This window comes from Talpa occidentalis, unplaced genomic scaffold (assembly GCF_014898055.3).
Source record: "Talpa occidentalis isolate TD23 unplaced genomic scaffold, MPIMG_talOcc4v2.1 talOcc4.7, whole genome shotgun sequence".
NCBI classification, from domain to species: domain Eukaryota; kingdom Metazoa; phylum Chordata; class Mammalia; order Eulipotyphla; family Talpidae; genus Talpa; species Talpa occidentalis.
The window spans coordinates 10,138,658-10,160,103 of NW_023605083.1; the positions used below are offsets into that span (position 1 = coordinate 10,138,658).

Genomic DNA, 21,446 nt, shown 5'->3' on the forward strand with positions numbered 1-21,446 from the left:
AATGTCTGCATGACCAGATGTTTCAAAACTCCCCTCTTGAAATAATCTATAAAGTAGAAAGTCTTCCCTGAATCTTTCAAACAAAAATCACTGGGAATAATAATAATAATAATAATAATGATGATGATAATAATAATAATAAAATAATAATCCCATTTCCAGTTACTTGAATCAAATCTTACATCCTTGTAACCACTATGCGTTGTTAACATATTTTCTTCCAAATTATCCAAATCAATTCAAAACAGCTTACCTCTGCTTGGCAGAGTGCATGAAGGCCTTGTAACACCAAGGCTGCTGGAGTAGCTTGATCAGGCTTGGTGCATTCATTCAACACCTGGGAAATAGCTGCCAACATATCGGCACCATGCTGATATGGCCTGCAAGAAATGACAGTCTAGAAACAAGGTCAAAGCTAAACACTTCTATTACCACTCCCAGAACTTCTGCCTGAACACGAAGCACTAATGCTTTACCCTGGGCCTACTAAGTGCTGACCCTCAAATATTAACAATATATGTTTTTCTTTGAAGAACTGCATTGTCATTTCTGCTACAGCTTAATGCTCATTTTTAAATAAAAATACAATGCAAAAGAAGACATTTGTGTTAAATTTTATTCTCCCTAAACTGTAAATCCTAATGTCTGAATTGACAAAAATTCAAGTACATGATAATGGTGAAAAGAAATGACTTGCCTTATTGAGATTATCAGTAAAGATGGAGTTATTCCTGCCTGGCGGTTGCTCTGGTATCAGATATTGACTATAAAACAGGGATATGAGATCAGAAAATGATTTATTTATTATAGTCATGACACTAGGGTGGTTACACCATCATGATGATGATAATAAAAAGTAATAGTAATGTGAATTATAACTGACTGAGCACCTATCTCATGTCAGGCACTGTGCTGGATTTACTCACCTATCTTCCTCTGTTCTCTATTCCACACATAAAAAATCCTGCTTAACTTCATGAAGAAAATCTCAGATCTATCTCTTGCACTCCGTATAATCCTTCAGTGATATAATACTTGTCTTTTTAGTAACAAGTTATCAATTGCTGAACCTTCCTATTCTATTGCCTTACTATCCAGCAAGCAAATTATTTTCCAAAAGGAGAGATCTGGAGATAGTAAGTAAAATCAGCTCTGAATAACTCATCAACAGACTCTTGTCCTGTCTGACAGTTAACCTCTCTTGAGCCTCAAGTTTAAGTATGTAAAATTAAAATACCAGAAAATCTTTCCTCTTAAAATGATGTCTATGTCAATACCTCAAGAATCCAGATTCCCAGGTCCTGGGTTACACATGTGTTAACTTTTAGAAAAAGATCATTTTTGTGTTGCAGAAAGCCTGAAGCTTAGAAAAGAGAAAACTGCTGAGAATTAGGTGTGTTCTGACCCAAGATTTTATTTGAAATAGGAATCATCTACATTATCAGCACCTGGGTCAACCCAATCATTGCATAATGTCAAGAAGTAGCATTCACAGTGTTGTCTTTTCAAAAGTGAGAATACTTCCAAGAATTCTGCAGTGCAGTGGCTTGATCCATACAAGAAACTACAGGACTACAATTTATTTCAAATGTATCAAATCTCCTTCCTCCCTAAATATTTTTACCTTACCCAACTAAAGAAAAAAAAAATCTGACAAGGAAGAGCTTTGTTTAATTTATTTCAGTCTCGTTATCATCTACCTATTTACTAATTCATAATCTGGAACAGGAGTAGCATCTCCCTAATTTCTTCAAGTCTTCTTAAACTCTAGAGAATACCATGGAATTCAAGATCATTTCCTTCCTTGCACTAATTCTTAATAATTAACCCAAGCAATGAGTCACAAAGGCCTTCCCCACTAAACCTCTTCCTGAAAATCAGGCATAACATAAGAAGAATATAAGAAAAAACAGTTCAACTACAGTGAGTTGCTTTGCCTGAAAATCATTTTGCCTGAAAATGATTTCAGGCATTTGTGTACATTAAAAAAAAAAAAAATCACATGTTTAATTACAATATTTATTATCCAGGAAAGGAAAGTATCCTATACCCAGATATAAGACCAAGCATAAAATGAAAAGGCAAGATTGCTTCCAAAGGCATTGCCCAATATTACTAAATTTTGCAATCAGAAAACTTGAGTTGAATATTAATTTATTCTTACTCAAACATCGTCCTCTGCCTCTCTTTCCTAGCTTCTTAATGGCAGTCAGAAAGGTAAATGCAAAATAATATACATTCCCAAGGGATAACGACATCTTACCTTTGCTTACATATGTCTCTAATCGATGCTGCTTTAGCGATCAATTTCTCCCACTGGACCTCCTTGCCCACAGACAGAGAAGGCACATCGGACAGAGCCATGAAACGCTGCAGTTCAGTATAGACACGATCCTATGAAGGCAATTTAACAAAAAGGTAATTTCCCAACTTGAGTTGAATAATAATTATCTTCTTTTATGCAGTATTTTCACTTCCAAATCTTGCATTTGCATTACAAATTATAATGTATTTCTTCTAATCAGCAGGGAAGAATGATGTTGTGATTACTGGGGATTTTCTTACAGACCAATGTAGTGTTCAGTTCATAAAACAAGAAAAAAGTGGCTAAATCTCACCATAATTACAAAAGCTCTAATCACTTATAATCATATTTCTATTACTTTTTCCATGCAAATGGAAAAATAAAATTCAAATTTAAGGAAATAAGATTAAATTCCATTCTCAATTTCTCTTAGAGAGTCAATCACAAATGACTGCATTACAGATCAAAAGCATCACAATAAATCAAAATTTCTCAATGCAATCATTGATGGTACCCGCTAATATTACTGTATCAAAGCATGGTCACACATAATGCCAGGATTAGTTTTTTCTAGTGAAAGGAGCGTGTTCAATATTCATAAAGTGTATATATGAGCTTACCTGCTTCTCCCACAAAGATGTTAACAAGCGCAAAGTGACAGCTCTTAGTTGTGGAGTGGTTCCAAGAAGTTGGATTACTCGTAGAATTTGTCCTATACACACCTAGCAAATATCAAAGAAACTTTACTTTCATAAATATAAATGCAGATAACCCTGAGGTTACCAAAAGCATTTTAAAACTCCATATTATAAGATAAAGACTGAAATGGAAGCTTACTACAGTATTACACCTTTTCTTGAAGGTTGGGGCAGTTTTTAGAGGGACTAGCAAGCAATTCTAAAGGCATAAAGACACAATCTGAGACAACAGTCAATGGTAAAGCTCAGCTAATAAATCATTTAAAAGAATTAATTCTTAAATGTTGCAATAAATGCTTGTGTTCCAAAATTAGAAGTAGTGATCATGGCAAAATTAAGGGTTCAAAATTTCAGGTATTGCCAAACTAAATTCAATGTATTAGTCTTGACTATGCCACATAAATTGGTTCACATACAAACCTTGTGAACACCAAGCGTAGGTAAAGTGTACAAGATATCATTGTATAATACTGGTTCCAGTGGTCTTCCCAATTTGAACATCAAAACTGGAATCAGATTTGGCACCTAAAATCAATTTAGAGAACAAATTAATTATGTCACGGTCGATAAGAAATCTATCTATAAAGCAATCATTTCAAAGGAATAATATGAATATAAATGAATTAAAAGACTTAGATGGTGTCCCCCAATTATTGCTAATGGCAATTTCCCTACCATAAACAGTATCACTAATATTGTCTCTTACAATTATCTGCTAATACACATCTAAAATTTTTTATTAAACAGCTTTGAAATTAGTTCTCAGCAAGACAAAAGTAGTTATGATATATCCTACCCCAAAGAAGTTTACAGTTCTAATGAGCAGCTAACACTTAAGATAAATTAACAATAACTCCACATAATGAAATGCTCAATTACACAATTTCAATATGAAATCATAAAATCGGTTGTGCTGTAAGAGGGACGGGGCCTAATAGTAAAGATTTCCCTATAGGTTCCCATTTAAATCCCTCGGCAAAATGAAAAATATGAGAAAAGCAGTTCATTAATAAATCAGAAGACTTGACACCATTAAGACTGAAATATTTTCATACAGATACACAGATTCAACATACTTTCTATGAAAATTCTAGTGGCCTATTTTGCCAAAATTGAGAAGCTGATTCTAAAATTCATATGGAAAACCAAGGAATTGAAAATAGCTGAAACAATCTTGAAAATGAAAAAAAAAAAAAGTTTGACTATAAATCAGATTTCTTTAATTTTTTTTTTAAAGATTTCTTTATTCATGCATACAAGAGCTGGGGCACAGGCCAGAGATGTTGGGTGAGGGGATGAGAGGATTCACCAGAGACACAGAGGGTAACAAAGGGGTAGACTGACTGAAATACACTGCTGAGGGGAGCAGTGGGCGAGACAGGAGGGGTCTGCCTAACCATGTGGATTGCTCTCTGGCTGGCCAGGGATCGAACTCGTGCTGCAGAGACTGCGGATTGCTTCACAGTGCAGTGCTTTACCCCCTGCGCCACCAGGGAGGCCTCTAAATCAGATTTCTTGAATGCAGGAATTCTTGTTGACCATAATATGTTAATCTCTTCAGAAAGGAAGTAAAGTATGTAGTATTTGCCTGCCTTAACCACAGACAGGCAGCTTAGTTTTACTTTTATTACTACTGTTAATGACGTTCTTATTCACTCTGTCCTATCATATTGTGATTTTCTTATTAAATAACATAGTAATATCTTCTCAAATAAAGACTACTTTATTTCTATAAAAAAAGAAAAAACTGAAGATAGAAACTTTATAATTGTATATTACTACAAAGCTATAGTAATCAAAACAGTGTGGCACTGGCATAAGGATAGAAATATAGACAAATGAAATAGAAATCAGAGTTCACAAATAAACTTTACACTTGTATTCTGTTGCTATTGATAACTATGACAAGAATGTACACTGGAGACTGAAGAGACTCACTGAAAAATAGTACCATATTTTGATAACTGGATATCCACATACAAAAAAGTGAGATTGGACCCCATCCTTACAGCACAAGCAAAAATTAACTCAAAGTGGATTTATGCTCTAGATGTAAGCACTAAAGTTACAAATCTCTTAAAAACATATAGAGCAGATCTTTGTGACCTTGAATTAGGCAAATACTTCTTAGATACAACACCAAGATGAGCAAATGAAGAAAAAGAAACAACAAAATCAACATGTGTACTTCAAAGGACACCATAAAAGGTCTCCCTGGTGGTGCAGCGGTTGAGCACTGGGTTGCGAAGCTGCCTGCAGCCTCTGCAGTGCCAGATCGATACCTGACTGCACCCCGGCCACCGGAGGAGAGTCCCACATGGCGCGCAGATCTCTCCTGCTGCCCGCTGCTCCCCTCAGCAGTGTACTTGGGTCCTTCTGTCTGCTCTGCTCCCCCTTCTGGCTCTGGGGAATTCTCTCACCCTCCTGCGCTTCTGACTACACCCAGTGCTTGTATAAATAAATAAATAAATCTTTAAATATATATATATACATTTAAAAAAAATCAAACCCTCTTTAAAAAAACAAACAAACAAAAAAAAAACAAACAAAGGACACCATAAAGAAAATGAAAAGAAAAACCAGAGTGGGAGAATATATTTGCAAATAAAGGAACTGTATAAAGAATATAAAAGAACTATTAAAACTCAATAAGAAGTCATATAACTCAATTTCACTTGAGAAAAGATCTAAATAGATTTTCTCCAAAGACAAACAGCCAATTTAGAAATGAAAAGATGCTCAACTATCATTAGTCATGACATAAATGAATATCAAAATCAGAATGATATACTACTTCATATCCAATAGTACAGCTATTGGGTAGTCAAAATGTTAAACAATAATAAGAATTGGTAAAGATGTGGAAAAACTAGGATCCTCATACAGTGCTTGTAGAAATGTAAACTACTGCAGCCTCTCTGGAAAATATTCTGGCAGTGATTCAAGCAATTAAACAAATTAACATATAGTCTGACAATTTTAATCCTAGATAGCTATCCCAGATAAATGAGAGCATATACACAGAAAAAGATGTATATGAATGTTTGTAGCAGGATGAATCATAATAACCAAACAGTGAAAGAAACCAAATGCCTATCAATTGATGAATGGATAAATTTAATATAGTTGTGTAATGGAATATTATTCAGCCATGAAAAGGAAAAGCAATCAATATGGACATACTTTGAAAACATGCAAAGTGAAAGAATCCAGTCACAAAAGGCCACATATTATAAAAGCCCCTTTATATCAAACTTCCAGAAAGGTGTAACTATTGAGATAGAAAGTAATTGTTAGAACTGAGGAGCCATAAAAGAAATAATTGGGAAGAGACTGTTAATGGGTACAGGGTTTCTTTGTGGGGTGATAATGTTCTCAACTTCTCTGTACTAATCTTAATAAAACTCTGAATGTACCAAGTCACAGAATTTTATACTCTGAATGGATGAATTAAATGACAGGAATCATATTTTAATAAAGCTACTTTTAACAAATTCAATTCCAAATCAAGTGAATGCCTACTATGAGAAAGGAATTTTATTTGATGACACAAAACATACTGCCAAAAAATGTTATATTCATTGTACTGCATTTTAGATTTATTGCCAGAACTTGGTAAATATCCTCTATCTGCTGTAATCTTAGAAAACTTTACCTTCTAGGCTCAGAAGATACATTTTAATTTCAAGAAGGAATGAAATTTCCTTAATTCTTCCAACAGAAAAGTGACAGCCAACCATGAATTCATTAACAAGGTTGACCATGACATACCATGGCAGCATCTAGAGCTACTCCTGTAATGACTACACACAACACAAAATCAGAATTTATGAGGTTTTTAACATGTGCTGGGATTCTATTAGAACAGAAGTTTTATCATGCTCAACTCAAGCAAAAAAAAAAAAAAAAAAAAGAAGACAAGTTTTGAACTGATTTCTTATTCCCCAGTTAAATTAAATGCTAAAGGTTATCTTAGATTGCAATGCACAGATCTTAATGCATTACCCTTTCTGGAAAATTTTTCACAAAGATACTATGACAAATTCTTAGTTCTGAATAAGGCAGTCAGTACATTATGGGTAGTTTATGTGATAGTATATTTAGTTGTATGACTTTCAAGGAATTGTTTTAAGTACATTGTTAGGAAAAAAGAAAATAAAGTTCATTATGCCTTAGACCTGAAAATGTATGTGAGGGTGTTTATTTTTCTCTGGCAAGTTCAAAAATGGAAACACATACTGGAAAACTTTCACAGTAAGTGTTCTTAGATTTCACACAGTCCTTGAGACTACTTACTATAGTCCAAATTAAATCCTCAAGTCAATGAAATTAATAAATGTTATCTCATTAAGAAAACACAAATATACATATGTATGTGTGGATTTTTTTTGGCATAATTTTAAGTATGGGTTGGTGTTTTCTTAATGAAATGACAAATCTGTGTAGTCACTGATTTAGCAGAGATGGCATCACCAGCTCTTAATTCCTGCTTTTAATCCTCCCACTCGTTGGAGGAAGAAAATGGAATGATGCTCTGAATTTACCTTAAATTTAAAATATGCTAGAAATAACAGGCGTATACAGAACATTCCACTCAACAAAAACAAAAAAAGAATTCTTCTCAAGCATACATATACTCTTCAGGATTTCTCACATGTTAAGTCACAAAATAATTTTGAACAAATTTAAGAAGATTGAAATACCAAGTATCTTTTCTGAGCACAATGGAAACTAGAAGTCATTAACAGTAAGAAGACAGGAAAATTCACAAGTATGTAGAAAACAAAGACTGCACTCTTGATTAACCAATGGATCAAAGAAGAAATTAAAGAGGAAATTAGAAAATATTTTGGGACTAACAAGAAAAAAAAACACAACAAAATTTATGGAGCAAAAGCCAAACATTAAAAGAAGTGTGTAGAGGTTAACACATTAAAAGAAATAAAAAAAAAATTATGCTTAAACCACATTAAAAAAGAAAAACATCTCAAAAACAATGTAAAATTATACCACAAAGAAGAGAAAAGGAATAAACCAAAGTTAGCAGAAGAAAGGGAAAAAAATAAAAGTAAAAACAAATGAAATAGAGAATAGGAAAATAATTATTTTAAAAAGGAGTTGATATTTTAAGAGATTTACAAAACTAACAACATACCTTTAGCTAGACTATGAAAAAAAGAAGATTAAATTAAACCAGAACTAAAAGAGAAGACATTATACTGCTGCCACAGAAATAAAAAGGGTTATAAGACAAATATAAATAATTATATTGGAATAACTGGAAAAAATTATATTAGAGTAGCTAGAAGAATAAATTCTTAAATATAAACAACTGAATTACAAAGAAATAGAAAATCTTAGCAGACAAATAAAGGACATTGAATCAGCAATCAAAACTCTCCCTATTGTATGGGGAATATAACCAAAATGAAAATGTATACATTATGAAAAATGAAAAATTATGTAAGAACTATATAAAATAAAATATTAAAAAAAAAAACTTTCCCTATAGAGAAAAGCTCCAGACAAGATGGCTTCACAGGTGAACTCTAACAAACATTTAAAGAATTAATAATCCTTAAACTCTTCCAAACAAACTGAGGAGACAGAAATGTTTCCAAACTTATGATACCGGTCTAAAGCCAAAGATACCACAAGAAAAGAAAACTACAGTCCAATTAATATTCCTAATGAAGATAAATGTACAACTACACAAAAATACTAAGGAATTTCAACAGCATTTTAAAAGGATCATACACCATGACCAAATGGGGTTTACCCCAGGGATGGAAGGCTCAGTATACAAAACTCAATTTATGTAATAAACTACATTAACAGAATGGAGGGGGGAAATCATACGATCATCCCAATAAAAGCAGAAAAGCCATCTGACAAAATTCAGCACTAAATTGGGGATGGAAGGCAATTACCTCAACATAATAAAGGCTCTACAAGAAAAACCCATTGCTAATATCACACTCACAATAAGAAACTGAAAAAGCTTTTCCTCTAATATCAGGAACAAAACAAGGGTACCCATACTTGACATTTCTATTGAGCAAAGACTTCTACTCAAAGTCTTAGGTAAAACAATCAGGCAAGAAAAAAGAAACAAAGGTAATGCAAATCAAAGAGAAAGCAGCAAGATTATCTCTATTTGTGAATGGCATTATCTGATGTGTTGAAAACTCGAAAGATTGCACAAACAAAATAATTTAAAAGAATAAAAGAATTCAGGAAAATTGCAGGACACAACATGAATACACAAAAGTCAGTTGTGCTTTTATACACTAACATAACAACAAAAAATCAAAAAGGGAAATTAAGAAAATAATCTCATTTATAATAACATCTAAAAGAATAAAATACATAGGTGTATAATTAAACAAGGAAGAGAAAGACACTGAAAACCACAAAACATTGCCTAAAGAAATTAAAGAACACAAAAATAAGTGAAAAGACATTCTGTGTTCATAGATTGGAAGATCTAATATTGCTAAAATGCCCATACTACCCAAAGCTATCTATGAATTCAATGCAATCCTTATTAAAACTATACATACAGAAAAAAATCACAAAATTCACATGGAATCAGAATGGACCCTGAATAGCATAAAAAAAAAAAATCTTTAGAAAGAAGATTAATTAAGGCTTCACAAAACCTACTTCAAAATATTTGAAGTAGAGTATTGGAACAAGGACAAACAATAGACTAATGGAAAAGAATCCGGTCCAGAAACTAACCCATGTATACATGGTCATGTAATTTGTGACAAAAGAGTCAAAAACATATGATGGATAAAGGATAGTCTACAACAGATGGCACTCAGAAAACTAGTTATATGTAAGCAAAAGGATGATGTTGGACCCTTATCTTACACCCTACATAAAAATCAATTCAAAATAGCGGCCTCCCTGGTGATGCAGGGGTTAGTCTCAGCGCTATCAAGCTACCAGGCACTGTGACATGAGTTCAATCCTTGGCAGGGAGCTAACCCACACAGCGTAGCAGACCTCTGTTGTCTGGTCTGCTGCTCCCTTCAGCAGTGTTTTTCAGTGGATCTGCTGGTTCTGCTCCCCACTCTGTCTCTGGTGAATCCTCTCACCCTCTGTACCTCTGGCCTGTACCCCGATTCTTGTATGCATAAATAAAAATAAATGTTTAAAAATTTAACTCAAAATGAATTAAAGACTTAAACATATGATCTGCAATTATAAATCTCCTAGAAGAAAAACAGGGAAAATGTCATAACAGTGGTCTTGGCAGTAATTTCTCTGACATGCTACCAAAAGCACAGGCATAAAAGCAAAAATAAACAAGTGTGCCTATATCATATAATATTATAAGACTTGTGTGCAGAAACAATTAACATAGTCAAAAGGGCAATTTGTGCAATGGGAGAAAATATTTACAAACCATATAGCTGAAAAAAGATTAATATTCAAAATATATATGGAGTTCCTGTAACTCAAGAACAAAAAACAAACCACCTGATTAAAAATGAGCGGACTTGAATAGACATTTTCCAAAGATATATAAACAGGCCATATCACTTATCAAAGAAATGCAAATCAAAACTACAATGAGGAATCACTTCACACCTGCTAAGATGGTAATTTATCAAAAAGGAAAAAAACAACAAAAATGAACAGGAATATGAAGAAATTTGAACCCTTGCAAAGTTAGTAGAATGAAATACAGTAAAGACACTACAGAAAACAGTATGGAGCTTCCTCAAAAAACTGAAAATAGAACTAATATATGATTCAGCAATCTCATTTCTAGGTATTTTGGGACAGGCCTAATCTCTTAAAACTTACACACACACACACACACACACACACTTAATTCCATCACAACTGCTGTTAGCGGTCTTTGTAAAACATATCTTTACTTAAAAATCTTTCCTGTTTTATAAGATTATTATTTTATAGGATATAAAGATATTGACTCATTTAACTTGACATGTTAGTTTTTAATAAAATATATGTAAGCATTTACAAAACATTTCAAAGTATTGCAATATTTCAAAAGAACTGGAATCAGGATATCAAAAAGATTTTGCATTCACAAGGTCAGTGTAGTATTCACAATGGCCAAGAGATGGTAACTAATATTCAGCAACAGATTAAGAAAACTTGCTTAGAGAAAATGTGGTATATACTATCTTTAAAATAGGAATTAATCAGTCTTTAAATTTTTTTTTTAAAGATTTATTTATTTATACAAGCACTGGGTACAGTCAAAAGCACGGGAAGGTGAGAGAATTCACCAGAGCCAGAGTGGGGAACAGAACAGGCAGACTGACGAAATACACTGCTGAGGGGAGCAGCAGGCGGCAGGAGAGGTCTGTCGCGCCATGTGGGACCCTCGCCCGGTGGCAGGGGATTGAACCGGCGCTGCAGAGGCTGCGGGCAGCTTCATAGCCCAGTGCTTAACCGCTGCGCCACCAAGGGAGGCCCAGAATTAATCAGTCTTTAAAAAGGAAGAAAATACTGTCAAATTTTGCAACATAAATGAACTTGGAAGACATGTGAAACAAGCCACTCACAGAAGGACAAATGAGCTATCTGAATCACCCAATCTTAGAAGAAAGCAGAATGGTAGTTGCCAGAAAGAGGAAAGAGTGAATGGGCACAGAGATTCAATCTTGCAAAATGAAAAATTGCTCATAATACTGTACTATACACTACATTTTGATAAGAAGCTGTTTTTCAAATTCATGCATTTTTACACAATTTTTAGAAACCATGCGATTATTTTTAAGAGTCAGAGGAGTCTTTGTCAAGTTCATTAGTTAAACATCTTTATTTTATAAATGATGGCATGGAAGCCCACAGGGATTACAAAATTAATTGGTGGCAGAATGAGAATGAGAGTACAAGTCTCAGTACACCCCTCTATTCTATCTTGGCAGAGTGAAAGCAATCAAAGATTCCAGGCTATCTGTAACAGGATAAAGAGCTATCATGTAAGTCTTCTCCCTATAATTGGAGAAAAATATATAGGAAAAACAAGTAAGGGAGACATATGCTAGCAATCTCCACAGAATAAATCATATAAAGAACAGAATATAAAAATTTAACTCTGGATTCCATGAAAAATAGCAATGTTGTCACCAACTATGAGAATACACAGGAAACAGCCTAATATTTCAGAGTTTTATAATGAAAATCGCAAATAGTACTACTACTTATAAATTATAATGATAAAAACACTTTTTATTCATCTTAGTCATCAGATGAGAGAATACGGTTAAGATTTATAACTATCCCTCTTTTTTAAAGTATGAGATACTTCCTAATTTATTAGTGTATAATATAGTAATAACACAAATAGAAAATAAAGATATCAGTGAAAAGAAATAATTGAAGACATGGTCTTGAATTATATAACAGAAGATGCAAAAATTCAAAGCAATATCTGGTTTTCTTTAACTTTTCAGACTTAGGTTTATGTTTTATATATCTAGATCTGAACTACAAAAGTGAATTCTTAGTTCAGATTTTACTCATCTTAGTCATCATCATAAGTCATTTCTGCTTATGGTATCTGCTTATTATGTAAGTAATACATTGGAAAGAAGCCCATTGATGGAAGTGCTGAAAGTATAATCATTTCCTCCATTTATAAGGAATTTGCAGACACGCAATAACATCAAAGAGATGTAAACACCAACAATTTTATTTTTCTGTGATTCATATTATATCATAACAATATCTTTAAATAAGTGGTACAGGATCTTGAAGTTTAGTCTTTGAGAGTCAAGTAGAAAGGTCAAGGGAAGAAAGTTATGTAGAATAAAGGCCCCTACCAGGCAAGCAGATTTCTATTTGATATACATGCTAGCTTTATTCCAGTTCAGCATGAGAGTCTGATCTAGAGTAGCTCCTCTAATGGTAACAGTTAACATCTACTGAGCTGTTATTATAAACATTCCCCTAAGCACTTTATAGAAAATCATGATTATCACCACACTTCAAATGACAAAAATGAAGCCTGTAAAGGCCAACTAATTTGCCTATGATAATAGAGGTAGCACATCCTGGATTTAGAAGTGGACCAAAGCAATTTAACTCCAAAGCCCATATATTTGCCATTTTGCCTTACTAAAGGCAGGGGGATAACATCTTCTTTACCTTTGTATCTCTGCTTCCCAGAACTCATAAATGGTTTTTCAGAATGCATAAAGTACTCCTAATTTCTTTATCTGCTCATATTCTAATCAACAAAATGGTACTTGTAATAGTGTTGCTGCTATTTGATTCTGTCAACAATTATTAAAAGCCTACTACTTGCAAAGAAAAGTATGCTTGGTGAAATTAAGTTAGAAACAGAAAAATTGACCTCTTAAATAAATGTTACCAGTATATTAAAATGTTACTGGGTCCTGTGAGCAGAGCAAAAAGCACATGGCAGGCTTTCAGGTTAGCCATGGGGTATGCCCTATTCTCCCACTGTGCAAGATGGCACTGCCCTTTGCATTTTTGCTGTCCCTGTGCCACTGGAAACCAAATAATTAAAGATGGATAATATGGAAGTACGCAGAGGCATAAATTTTAAACTAGAATAACACCCATAGCACCCTAGTCCTCTCCAAAGTGACACGGGTGTCAAATATGGCATGGTGAGATCAGAGCCCATCAAGCTGCCCCTGAATGTGGAGCAATTCTGGAGGTGGTCAGTGGTGCTGGCAGACACCACTAGGAGGTGACAGTGAAATGCTTCCAGAAATTCCACATAAGAGTAGCCAACATAGACATGTTCTGAGCAGTCTGCATCAGTTCCCGGGTGTTCATCCACACCCAGTGCAAGGGCACACCACGTGGGTGAATGAGAAAGTCCCTGTGGAGGGCATCAGGTAACCAGCAAAGGTGCAACTGCTACTGGAGCAGCAGATAAGCCTGCATGATATGAACTGGGTGGCTGTGGTCCACACACTACAGACAGATTTCCAGATCCAGAGGTACCTGTCTTTGCAGTTGTGATGAAGAACTGTTTACCCACATCTAACTGAGGTATCTAAGGGTACCAAGTATGTTCGTCACTGGAGTCCTTAATCATTCTAGGCCTAAAAACTTTTAATTTTGTTCCAAGCAACCTCTAGTTCCTACAATATAGTATCAGGTCCTCTGTATAATATTTTGGTCATCTTCATCCCTACCCTGTGAAAGCTAGGCACAACCAGTCACCCTACCTCCTTCCCCAATTCTCCCAGCTACCACAAATGTACTTTTTTTTTTTTGACTTGCCTCCATCTGTCCCTTTGCCTATTTCCCCTTCACAGACTGTATCAGTCTGGGTTCTCACCTTTCAACTTTGAATTTACTCATGACTATGATACTTCTCCCTCCCTTGTCCACCTGGAGCTTCCTTTTGTTCTTGGGGCTCCACTGAATCTCTCCAGAGTAAATCCTCTCTGCCTCCGGCTGGAGGAGTACTGCAGTCTATGAGTTGGTCCTTTCTCTATAACAGAGTCTGTTCTCTGGCTTTTTCAAGAAGTGCTTTACTTATCATGTGTCTCTTCAGGACTGTCAAGGAGAGAACAGGGCCCTCCTTCCCTGGTTCCTCTATGCTACACACCCAGCCCACATAGCTGCAACTGTTCTCATTCCTGGACTGTCAGCCTCAATCTGCACACCTCTGACACTGGTCAATCCATTATAACCACTGGCTCCTACAACCATCACTGAAGGGGAAGAGAAACCTGGGAGATATTGTTGCTAAAAACTTTATTCTTTAGAAGTTCCATTTCATTTCTGCTACAGTTGGAACCTCTGGAGGAAGGAGCAAGGCCTGAGATCCTGCACAGGCCCAAACACTCACCCTCTCAGCAGTAGAATACACTTAACCTAGACAGTATCTGGAGTCCCGGAAAGGTGGTTACCAGAGGTGAGGGATTAGACATGTGAAATATATATTGCTTGAGCTCCATCTGACCCTGTAGTTCCATCTTATTTTACTTTTATGATGGAGTTGCAGCTGGATGCTCCTCAGGGAAAAGGAGAACTGGCTTTAGCAAAAAGGACAATTTGTGTAATCGAAGTTTATTTGAGCAGAAAAAAATGTCACTAGGACATCAGATTTTGAAGAATATCTCAAAAATAAGAAATTAAGGTCAGCACCACAAAGAATGGAAAAAGGAGGGAATATCACAGACTAGAATGAGATAAAGTCAAATATCATTATCCCTTGTAAGAGTCAGAAATACCTACAACAAAATAATTATAATCTTTCCCTCATAAACATGATTTTCAGGTTAATCTTAGCTACCCGAATCTTCATTATTTCTCTAAATCAATAACTTCTGTATTTATTAATGATGTAAGAAACTTTAAATCATAAAGTAATAGTTTGCCACATTATTAATTTTAATTACAAGTAGGGAAAATGACCATAACTAACATTCTATAAATGATAATTATAATCACTAAATTCATGTAAGCATTTCCTTCCTGAGCAAAGTAGGTTTTACATTGCTATCATGGTACTAGCTAAACCTTTAATAACATGACTGGTAGAAAAAAAGTTAAAAGCTAATGTCCTATAATTAAAGTATAATGTGTACATTTTTCCTTTAGATTATGTGCAGTTTCTACTACTGTCATTTGTGATATATTTAATTTCAGAGTAGGAAGGAGGAGTATGAACACCCTCTAACAATGAGATATGATTAAGTACAGTTCAGCTAAATAAGTAACCACATAATAAAATTAGAGATTCAATGCTTGTGAATTTATTAAAACAGTAAACTGCTCAAAGAACACAAAGCTATAACAGATCAATTTATCGAGTTATGAAAAACTCTGCTGATTGACAACAGTAAATGTGAAGCCCATTCACTACATTTAAAGGAAAACAGATCAAATAGGCAATACAAGTTGAATGTATATAAAGTAAGGCTCCTAATCCTCACTTTCCTTCTTCAACAACATAAAGATACTTTGATGTTTAAATAAGTGAAGCTATCTTATTCCATAAATTTTATGAAGTCCTAATTCAGTCTTAAATAAAGCACTGACCATTAAATCAGATCTACATGGGCAATGGTAGACTATATAATATATATAAACAATATATGTAAACCACCAATACAATGTGCAAAACATATGACAGAGGAAAATTGCTATAAATAGAATTTTATTATAACCACAAAGAAAATAAGGCAAAGGGGAAACAGAAAATTGTGTTCCTGTACTACAGAGCAGAATAAGTGAACAAAAAAGTAGTTATCTTTATATAAAAGACAAAGTTTGTTCAATGTAGTTTTGAGGCCCAAACTTAGAGGTATATTTGGGTTTAATATGAAAAAGGAATTGAAAAATTTTTAGAGAGTAAACTAGGTTTGCCCAGGAGGTACTGAGCTTTCTGTAACCAAAGACACTAAATAGGAGAATAATAACATTCATTACTGATATATTGATATTCAAATGTCAAAAGGGGGAATAGGAGAGGAAATTACACTTGATCTTACCAAAAGGCAGAGAAGCAATTAGGAAAAGAAATTATAAGGATTAAGATCTACTACCTGAAAATATAAAACATAACCCAAAGTAATCAAAAATTACGTAAATATTTGTACAGAAAAGAGGAAATCATAGCAGGTCTGAGACTGGTATCCTTAAAAAGTCAATTTCAAAGCAAGTCTGGGTGGGGTCTTGGAAAGTAGATTTGGGAGGGTATCTACTATTTGCTGATAGGAGTGTATTTAAACTATTTGTACAAAGAGAGTACACAAAACATTGTGCCTAAACTGACCAGCCCCCAGTAAAATCCTTGGGCAGTCTCTAATGAGCCTCAAGACTTGCCAAAAAATGCTGGAGGAATTAAGTGCATCCTGTGTGACGCCACTAGGAGAGGACTCTTAGAAGCCTGTGCCAGCTTCCTCTGGACTTCACCCACTGAACTTTTCCCTTGCTAATTTTGCCTTTTTACCCTTTTACTGTAATAATAACTTATAGTCACCCTTGCAACTACATGCCAAGTCCTATGTGTTCTTGCAGCAAATCACTGAACCTGGGGTTAGTGTTGGAGACTCTTGACTGAGAGTCATTTCATATTTTGTTTTAAAAGACTAGCAATTAAGGAAAAAACTTGCTATGTAGGATTTTTAAAAAGAATAACTTGTGGAGTATTTCTAGAATCAACAGTAGCAGTAAACTCTCCTAGAGTCATGGACCTAACAGTCAAAAATAGTTGAGGGTCAACTCCCCACTGGGTACCATGTTAGGCTTTAATGACACAACTGAGAAAAGTCAGACCCTTCTCTCAAGTAGTTTACAATCCAGCACAGAACTCACAATTATAATCTCAATATTTAATTGATTGAATAAGCCAAATTTGACTTAAAGGTTGAAAGCATAGAAAATAGTTTCTATACAGAAAGAACAAGAAACAACAATTCAAGAAGCTCTTTCACAAATACAAAATACTAAATAGTGTATTGACAGTATCTCAATTTTCAGATGAAGAGGGAGATGCAAGAGCTGGGCTTTCTATACAGAAGCAATTAGGCACATGTGGCTATTAAATTTTGAATTAAAATTCAATTAAAACTCTAGCTGCTCAGTTATATTAGTCAAATTGCAAGTGTCCAATAGTCCGATGTGGCTAGTGGCTACCATATTGGATAGCATGGATTACAGAGTATTTTTATCATTTCAAAAAATTCATTTGGACTACAATGCTCTAAAAGGCTGAAGTGACCAAAAATGCTTCAGATGGTTACTACCACACTCTCAGTAATGACAACACAAAATAAACATGAACAATTTAAACAATTTAAACATCTATCAATATGGAAAAGCTGCATATGTTAAGCTGTTAATATTCTGTGGAACACCAGCCTCCTTCAAAAGTCATAAATTAGATCTATGTAAACTAACATGGAACATGGCTATAACGTATTGGTAACAGAAAAACACAATCTGCAAAGGAACATATATAATTTCATTGTCTACATGTGTGTGAGAGTGTGTGTATGTGTGTCTGTGTGTGTGAGAGACTGTTGGGGGGAGGGAATATTAAGACGAATTGTTTATGACTACTTATATATACTACTGTATTGTCTGGATATTTTACATATTACTATCACCTATTAAAGGAATGTTCCTTTAGCAAAGTAAGATGTTATTTTACTAAAATAATGTTCAAGGATGCTTCAGCAAATATTGGGACTGAACTGGATGTTAAATGACCAGAAGATAAAGAACTGTTAGGCAAGAGTAGGAAGGAAATAAGGCAGCTTTATGAACCACCAAATGTTTAAGAAAAGAATGACACTGATGATGGATTTCCTCCCCAAAGATGACAAAGTCAGGGAACAAAATCAGATCATGCTTCTTCCCTGTCTTCTTGCTCACTTCATCTTTCAAGGCACATCTAGTCCTTTCCTTTTGCCCCCTGAACCTTGTATGTGTTCCTCCTTTTTCAAATTGATAGTTGAACTATTCATGCACTAACCATGAAAAATGTTTTAAAAACATGAAAAATGTTTAAGGATAAAATAGTAATTGCCTCTTTCTAGGCAATGAAAAAGCACACCTTTATTTCAGTATACTTGGGTAATAGTTATTCATTCTCAAGACAGTTGCCATACTAGCCTGTGAATGCCTTAGAGGCTACAACCCTATTTTATTCTTTGCATTTGCACAGGACCACACATATAGCAAATAGTAAACATGAGCTGAATTAAACTCCAAACTAAAGGAAGAAAAAAGAAATTATACAGAATGTAAGTATTAAGACTGGCTATTTCTACCATCCTCTACCAACACCCCCTACCACACACACACAAGCTAGCTGAAATCCCATATTAAAAATTGTTCTTAACTGATTTAGGTTCTATTCCACTACAGAGCATTTGAGGCTATTTTTAGCCAAGAAAACCAATGAGAAGAGTATTTCTAAATACACATTACATTTATATCAAAGAAGTGAGCATTGGGATTTTTTTAGTACCTCTGTGATATTCAACACAGTAACCACCAGTCATATGTGGCTACTAAGCACTTAAAATGTGGCTAGTATGAACTGAAATGTGCTGTAAGGGTAAAATAAACACTCGATTTAGAGGGTTTAGTACAAAGGTCAAATTATTCATTAATAATTTACATTAAATATATAATTACATTATATATTTAAATATTTCAGATATAATGAGTTAAATAAAATATACATTTTAAAGTTAATTTTACCTATTGACTTTTTATTAATGTGGCTGCCAAAAAATTCAAACTACATATGTGGCTCCTGTTATATTTCTATTAAACAGAACTATTTTCTATCCCCTTTATGCATCTAAATGTAGTTTAAAATTCACATATACAGAGGCACATACAGAAAACAGTTAATGTCTTTTTTTGTGTAGTTGAGGAATAAAGTATGACAATAAGTCTTACATGGACAAAGAACATGTCTACATTGATATTTAGCCTAGTACTGCTCCTGGAATATATGGCAGCAGATAATCATGAAGTGAATGTTAAGGAATATAACAATAAACTACAACTTAATAATATATAACTTCCATTGAGCATTAATTTTATAAACCAAGGACTATACTCTGGATTAGCTCATTTAATCCATGTGATGAGTGTAATGAGGTGGACTCCTGTATTGGACTCATTTTAGAGATAAGAAATTATACATACAAACAGAATTTATAACACAGTATTTTACAATATTACAGGATATGAAACAGTTCAACCTCATCTATACAGGAGGTTTGCATAACTGTATTTAAGTAATAAATATTTAGTGAGTGTCTTCTATCACTTAGTATTATACTAAGTGCTGTGACAACAGAAATCACAATGCAACCAAAATGTAAATGGGGTATAGGTGAAATCCAATTAAAAATAAAACCCATTACAATTATCCCATATCCTGCCAAAATGTTAACAAGACTCATTAATAGCTAATAACATAGTAAAATAGAATTCTTATTGAATTTAGATAACTCCTTGAAATTCACTGTGAAAACCAACAATCATCTGGCATTTTACAATGTTTTTTCATGTGAAGGATCTTGTAATCCTTCCAACAGCCCTGAGAGTTAGGTATTCCTAGAGGTTGGGAAGTATCTTTCAAGTACTTAGATACTTTATCTGACCCAGGAATGCTCCTTAATGCTTTAATTCATGTTCTGAGGCTTGTCTTAATGGCCACCATGAGGATTTTGGGGTAGGAGGTAGGGAGGAAGTTTTAAACAAGCCACTTGTACAATCAGTTCTAGGACTCCAGATTCCTATCATCTTCAGGAATAATGGCCCTGGTCTTAATAAGCATGAAGACAGTGTAATTTAAAACTTTCTAAGTGGTTTAAAGAAATATGTTCCAACAACTTAACCACTTTTGGAAGAAAAGGGCATTGAACTTTAAATAAACCTTCATAAAGAATATGCATATAGAATTTAACTAGCATTGATTGGAATTAAGTCATCCTTATTGAGCTCATTTTTTTTGAAAGCATATTTATCAGTGTTCAAATTTTTGTCTACCTTGAAAAACTAAAGCATTCCTAATACACACTAAATGGTCAACTTAATTTTTAATGGGTGAATGACATGGCAAGAATGGTTCAGGTACTTATAAATGCTGAATGTCTGGGTATGTCTTCATTGGCTTTTGAACAGTTTCGAAGTGCAGACATGAGGATTCATTAGCTCTTAGCACATATGAACCTGTTCCAAAGGCAGCCAAGAGAGTTGCCTAGCAACAGTGCATTTTGCATCTCTCATCATCCCCAAAGATGCTGCAGAGGCAGCAGCTAGGTCAAGCCTCTCATTAGCAACCTGACAAAGGGTTTCTATCTCCCATTTTACAAAATTATTTTTATTTCCAGGTGAAGCTCAAACATCTATGTTTTATTTCTATTGACAATGTATTCCCCTCTCCTCTTTTCCTTTTTCTAACCAACCCCCATTTCAGCAGATGTGTTTTAACAAACCCATCAAAATACCTGTAAGAAAAGCAGGCACTGAGAAATCCAAAGGAAATTTATGTCTATTTACAAAACTCTAATAATTCCTTATCATTGGGGCAATAAAATAAGGAAGCATTAGCAGAAAAAGAAAAAAAGATGCCGAAATCAAATGGAAAGAAGAAAAAGTCACTTATTTGACTTTTAAATTAACAAAAAAAAATTACCTAAATTATTTATGATGCTATCAGTAGGTATTCTTACTTCTTCCTTATCCCCACAAAAATTAATCTCAACCTTGTAGCAAAATAGCAAAAGGCAGAAAATTCCAGAGTGGTAATAAACTACAACAAATGGATTGACAGTTTATAATGAATGTAATCCATTGAAAAGGACCTCTGGTTCCCAATTTAATAACCGTGGTATAAGTATTTGCCTCAGATCAATAGCTATTCATTCACTTCTAAAAATATTTCTTAAAAATATTTACCACCCAGCATGGTTGACATGCAGAACTAA

General features: G+C 34.2%; 1 protein-coding gene across 3 annotated transcripts in view; it reads right to left on the reverse strand.

The window, feature by feature from the left end:
- The window catches only part of FOCAD (focadhesin), a 268,670-nt gene that overhangs the window by 131,257 nt on the left and 115,967 nt on the right, over positions 1 to 21,446 (reverse strand). For all 3 annotated transcript variants that reach the window (XM_037495054.2, XM_037495055.2, XM_037495056.2), the window contains 4 exons: positions 3,424 to 3,528; positions 2,926 to 3,027; positions 2,264 to 2,394; positions 254 to 380 (listed from right to left, as the gene is read on the reverse strand). In XM_037495054.2, the coding sequence (XP_037350951.1) occupies positions 254 to 380; positions 2,264 to 2,394; positions 2,926 to 3,027; positions 3,424 to 3,528 (465 nt within the window). The remainder of the gene's footprint in view (positions 1 to 253; positions 381 to 2,263; positions 2,395 to 2,925; positions 3,028 to 3,423; positions 3,529 to 21,446) is intronic.